General features: G+C 33.5%; 1 protein-coding gene across 1 annotated transcript; it reads left to right on the top strand.

Annotated features, from left to right (window-relative positions):
• The first annotated feature begins 1,135 nt into the window (after positions 1–1,135).
• On the top strand, positions 1,136–4,807 carry LOC110660474 (disease resistance protein At4g27190-like). Its single transcript, XM_021818806.2, has 3 exons — positions 1,136–4,132; positions 4,311–4,382; positions 4,487–4,807. The coding sequence occupies exons 1-2, from the start codon at positions 1,136–1,138 to the stop codon at positions 4,332–4,334; spliced, it is 3,021 nt and encodes a 1,006-aa protein (XP_021674498.2). The 3' UTR covers positions 4,335–4,382; positions 4,487–4,807.
• Positions 4,808–6,003: the final 1,196 nt, after the last annotated feature.

Below are 6,003 nucleotides of genomic sequence, written 5' to 3'. Positions count from 1 at the left end.
ACTATCTCAATTACTTTGTTATTACTTTAAATCCTCAATAAAATTTCCAATACCCACTATTTTAATTTTTTTTCTCTTTTATAATTTTTAATTATCAATTATTATATAATTTTTTAAAAAAGGCAAGTAATAGAACTAGAAATTTTTTATTCATCTAAATCCTAAAGGGATATATAGGTAAAATTAAGTTCATACACTTTTTGCTAATTTCTTAAAAAAAAATTAATTTCATCTCTAGTTTTTTAATCAGGGTCAAGTCTTTATTTATTAAATTTTTCTTAAAGATAAATTATTTTCTTTCTTTTTTTTTCTTATTTTATTTTGATTGAAAGATTTCTAAGAAAAATTAAAATATTTTTACAAATATAACTTAAATTTTGAATTAATAAAATTTTTCTCTAATTTTTTTTGTCTAAGCTACCCTTAAATCATCCCTAAACCGCTTCCAAACCGTCCTCCAAACTATTTTGAACCGTTCTTTTTTGAACCGCCCTTCAAACCGTTTTAAACCGGGGCTCAAACCGGAACCGGTGGTTCAGGAACCGTCTTCCAAACTGTTCCCTAGCGGTTTGGTTCAGGTTCATGATTTCATTGAACCTAAACCGGCGGTTGAGGAACTGTAATCGGCGGTTCCTGAACCGTGGCCACCCCTAGCCGCAGCTGCTTTTCCCCTGCCTTGTTTTCTCCAAAAAATTACCCGATGCAATCCCTTATTCTCTCCCTCTTTTTTTTTTTTTTATGAGCCCTTTGGTAAATTTCTAATAACCCCTCTCCTTTTCTCTTTGTTTTTACTTGTCTCTTGAATGTTCCATAATTATCTAGTTGCATAACCCCACTTTCTCTCTCTCTCTCTCTCTATCTCTATAGAAAATTCCCCCAACATAAACCCAATAGTTATACCCCATACTGCTACATATTATTATTCTAATATTAGGACTAGGGTGTTACAACATCTCTAACATTTTATTTTGACATATTATTTTGTCTTTTTTACTTTTACTTATTACATTCTTTAATATCACTTTGTATTTTTTGCTTTATAATGAATTAAATTATTTTAATTATTTACCTTGTGTGGATGTTCACACTACTTGTTTAATTCTTATACCTATTTTACTCCACAGACAGTATAGCCATGGATGTGTTTTCTAGCATTGGAAAATTTGGAGATTTCTTGATTGAGCCAATCGGGAGACAATTTGGCTATTTGATTCATTACAGCAGTAACATTGAGACTCTTCAGAATCAAGTTCAAATACTAGAAGCAGCGAGGGAAGACGTGAAGGCATCCATTGATGCAGCAAAAAGGAATAGTGAGGACATCAGAAAAGAGGTTCATAAGTGGACAGTAATGGTTGATGGGATCCTGTCGGAGGCTAAGAGACTTCTTGACAAGGCTTCCAAAGCAAGGTTTTATAATTTGGCTTCCCATTATCAGCTAAGCAGGAAAGCGGAAAAGAAAACAATTGCAATTAAAGATCTGAAAAATGAAGGTAAGTTTGATAGAGTTTCCAATCCTGCACCTCCACCAACGTTATTGTTTCCATCTCAAGAAGATATTGTGATTTCCGAAAGCAGAGAACTGGTAATAGAGGAGATTATGGGGGCTTTGAAGGACAACAAAACCAACTTCATTGGGATACATGGAATGGGAGGGGTTGGTAAAACTACTCTGGTGAAAGAAGCTGCTAAAAGAGCTCAAGAAGATAGGCTTTTTACAATTGTTGCAATGGCTGTGGTGTCACAAACCGTTGATGTGACAAAGATTCAAGACCAGATAGCAGAGATGTTGGGTTTGGAATTGGATAAGAAAAGCAGTGAACAAGTAAGAGCAAGCCGGTTGCATGCTAGACTGAAGGACGAGAATAGAGTCCTCATTATCTTGGATGATATTTGGGCTAGACTTGATCTTGCAACTGTGGGCATTCCATTTAGCCATTATTATGCAGGTTGCAAAATTATGGTCACAACACGTCGTAGACAAGTATGCGACACTATGGTTGACTCAAGAAGCCAGACTGCAAAGATCATCCCTATTGATATTTTATCGGAGAAAGAATCATGGGTCTTGCTTAAAAAGAATGCTGGCGATGATATTGAGTCTCCAACGTTGAATTCTTTTGCAAAAGATATTCTCCGAGAATGTGGAGGCCTGCCTATAGCTCTTGTAACGGTTGGAAGGGCAATGAGAGGCAAACATCCTGACGAGTGGCAAGTGGCAGTTGAGAAGCTTAGGAAATCACAGCCACAAATCATTGAAGGGATGCATAAAGATGTGTACAAATGCCTCCAGTTAAGCTATGATTACCTTCAAAATGAGGAAGCCAAGAAAGTTTTCAATCTGTGCAGTTTATTTCCTGAGGATTTTAACATCCCAGTAGAATACCTAGTAAGATATGGGATTGGACTGAATATATTTGAAGATGTTGCGAGGGTGGAGGATGCAAGACGAAGTGCTCATTCTATCATAAAAAGTCTACAAGATTCCTCTTTGTTATCGGCAAGTGATCAGAAAGGCTGCGTCAAAATGCATGATGTTGTGCGTGATGTCGGCTTATCAATGGCATCAGACTATTTTGTGAGGGACAGCGTCAAAAAGTTGGAGAGCTGGCCAAGTATGGAAAATATGAAGCGTTACACTGGCATCTCAATAATGCAAAATGAGATTTCTCAATTTCCTGACGCTTGGGATTGCCCAAATCTCAAGATATTGTCGATAGTGGACATTGATGGCGTTCAGCAGTTGCATATGCCAAAAGCAGTCTTGGCAAGGATGAAAGCCCTTCAAGTTTTTCGTCATCACAGTAAGCATTATTTGAATCCCTTGGAACCAGAATTTGGTCAATTAAAAAATCTCCGAACACTAATTCTTCAGAATTATTTTATTGGAGACACCACTGCATTTGGGGAACTGAAGATGCTTGAAATTCTTTGGCTCTCCAAGTGTAAGTTCCAAGAGCCATTCACTACAATAGGGAGGTTGACTAATCTAAGGTTGCTGGACGTGGAAGGTTGTTTTCATTCTGACCGCTTCTCTTCCATATTTCCTGCCAATGCTATATCTAGTTTGTCCCAACTAGAGGAATTGTACATGCTTTCTTTACGTGAGTCATCCTTTGAAGACTTTAACATAACTGAGTTGAAATCATTGTCTCGCTTGACCACCCTTACAATTAGAATTCCTACCATTCCTCAAGGCTTCGTGTTCCCAGATTTGAAGGTTTTCAAAGTATACCTGCAAGGAGCCAGAGTGAGACTTTCTCAACGGATTCGCAATCTTATTCGTGCTGATTCCTATATACAGCCCCATTATCTGCATCTTTATGGGAAAGATACCACAATTTTCTCGTTGGATTGCCTTAAGCCATTACTGCCGAAAACAAGTTATCTACATTTAGAATCATTTGAGGATTTAGAGAATGTCATTCCTCGCTTATTATTAGATGGAGATAGTTTGAAAACTCTGGAAATTTTCGATTGTGATAATTTCAAGTACCTTATCAATGTTGAAGAATTGACTGTTTGCGCTCCACTCAATCCACAGCAACAATTCAAGCAACTTGAAGTTCTTAGAGTGCGTTCTTGCTTTCCATTGGAGTATATATTTGAAAAGGAAGGAACGCCTCTCTGTTTAAGAGAACTTCAGCTGTCATCTTTGGAAGGATTGAAGCACATATGGAAGTGCCCTAGTGAGTTGTTGCACCTGCGCAATCTACAAATTGTAAGGATAGCAAAATGTGACAAATTGGAAGTCATCTTTCCTGCTTCTATTGCACAAGGACTTGAGCAGCTGAAACGACTGGAATTGTCTGATTGTGATAAATTAGAAGCAATTGTTGCAGAAAGACAAGAAAGGGAGGAGACGATTGACAATGTGGTGTTCTGTCAATTAACAAAGATTTCACTAAACAGACTTGTCAATCTTAAGGCTTTTTGCATGGATAACTTACCTTTCAAATGGCCATCCTTGGAAATGGTAGAGGTGAGCAATTGCCCTAAAATGAAGACATTTGCTGTTTCTGAGGGAAGCCAGAGCACACCAAATTTGAAGATGATCAAAGCAAACAACAATTGCATAATACTTGATGGAACAGACTTAAACACAGTCATACAAAATCACTACAAAGAGGAGGTATATGCCTTTATCATTTTAATTGTTTTTAATATGTTGTAGCTCTTGTTTCCATTCATCTAATTTACTTACCTCTGCTTCATCAATATATAGATTTATTAATCTATAAAGCAGCGTTTGATCACACTTATTCAGACTTCCACGCTTGTGTGACATGATGTTTGTATTTGTGATTTAGGGAGTTGCAAGTCCAAGCAACTAACAACTGAAGATGTGTACAGAGTTTGTTGGCAAGGCAAATAAAACAGAGGTATTGATTGAAAATAACTTATATGAACTTCTTCCAGCTTAACTGCTTCTAAAGAATTTCTGTTCTTATATTTTTCTCATCATTATTCTTTCTTTCTCTTTTAGGTGCAAGGTTCTTCCTTAATCCTTCAATGATATATCAATGCATCAAGAAGGTGGCAAATGGCAATATGGAGTGTTTTCTATTCATGATAGGTTCAATGTTAGGCATTAAATAAAGGTGATAGTTTGTCTACTTATGATATTATTAGTATTTTCATAAATTTGGCCTGCTTTGCTTAGTACCATAAGGATGGACAGGCTGATAATTTTTCTTTTTTTTTTTTTGGTTATTCGTGGAGTTCATATGTTAAATGCAAGACTACAATAAGAGATTTTCGGCACCTGTTGCTTTTATCTCTGTTTCCATTCTATCTCTGGGCTAGGTTTATTTGATATTTGTCTTTTTCCAGTGATTAAAAATTGTATTCAATTATTATCTTGAAAGTGTAGAGAAATAATTTCAAATGAGTGTCTTCAACAGGAGGTTAGCATATGTTTTCAACCATCCATGAAATGCAAGCTAGAGAGAAAGATAAGGGGGGAAAATAAATAAATAAATAAAGAGGGCTTGGTATCTATTTCCACTTTTCCCCTCTAACAAGGAAAGGATTAAACAAGAAAAAGAATAACTTTGCCTTCCCTGTGAGAATATATTTGTGATTTCAATCCCCATTTGCTATTTCCTGGAATTTCTTGGCAGCTGGAAGCTATCCAAAGAAAAGAGATCAGGTATGCTCAAAATCTACTCTTCTGTTGGATTATTTTTAATAATTAACTTGCATAATCCTTCATATAATTTATAATGTCTATATTAATTCTATCCTTTATTAGTTGTTTTTACGGCTTGCTATGACAGTACATTTTGCCTGAATTCTATTTGATCGCATGCTTATCATGTTATAAATATAGTATCATGAAGTTAAAATATTTAGTGAAAGAATAGCCTCAATCATATTTCTATAATTATAGTTAAAAAAAGGGTGAATTACAAGTTAGTGGCTAATATAGGTTAAAAATCATAAATCATTTTTTTTTTAGAAATAATTTAATTCCAAAAATTTGATTTCATTTGTTAATTAATTTATATCATCTAAATTAATCGTTAATTTCATCATATTCTTTTTAATTTGAAACAAAGTAGTCCTATAAATTAGTTTTATTAACAAAATAATCTCTATGTCTAAATTTTATATTTAAGTAATTATTTATTTTACATATTTAAATAATTATATGTTTTATAAAATATTAAATATTAATAATTATAATCATTTAAATATAAAATACTAAAAAATAGTAATTAGATATAATAATATGATTTTTCAAATAGTAAAAATAGCCGATAACAAATAATATATTTTTACTAAATTCTTAAATTTTTATATTATGATATATAATTTTGTAAAAAATTAAATTATTTGCAGTAACTTTTTTAATAAATATATAATTATAAAAATTCTTTTAACGTGATTTTCAAGAAAAAAATTATACAAATAGTTTATTTTTATATAATCTAACTTAATTTATTTTTTCAATACATAATCACACATAAGTCATTTAAAATGATAATTTATTCATAATTT

The sequence above is a fragment of the Hevea brasiliensis genome, chromosome 11 (assembly GCF_030052815.1).
Source record: "Hevea brasiliensis isolate MT/VB/25A 57/8 chromosome 11, ASM3005281v1, whole genome shotgun sequence".
Classification (NCBI taxonomy): Eukaryota; Viridiplantae; Streptophyta; class Magnoliopsida; order Malpighiales; family Euphorbiaceae; genus Hevea; species Hevea brasiliensis.
This window is presented reverse-complemented; position numbering and strand designations above follow the sequence as displayed.

Excerpts from the sequence above, each read along its gene's own strand:
- LOC110660474 (XM_021818806.2), top strand. The coding sequence starts at position 1,136 with ATGGATGTGTTTTCTAGCATTGGAAAATTTGGAGATTTCTTGATTGAG. Across the intron at positions 4,133-4,310 it reads AAAATCACTACAAAGAGGAG|GGAGTTGCAAGTCCAAGCAA; the intron begins GTATATGCCTTT and ends TTTGTGATTTAG.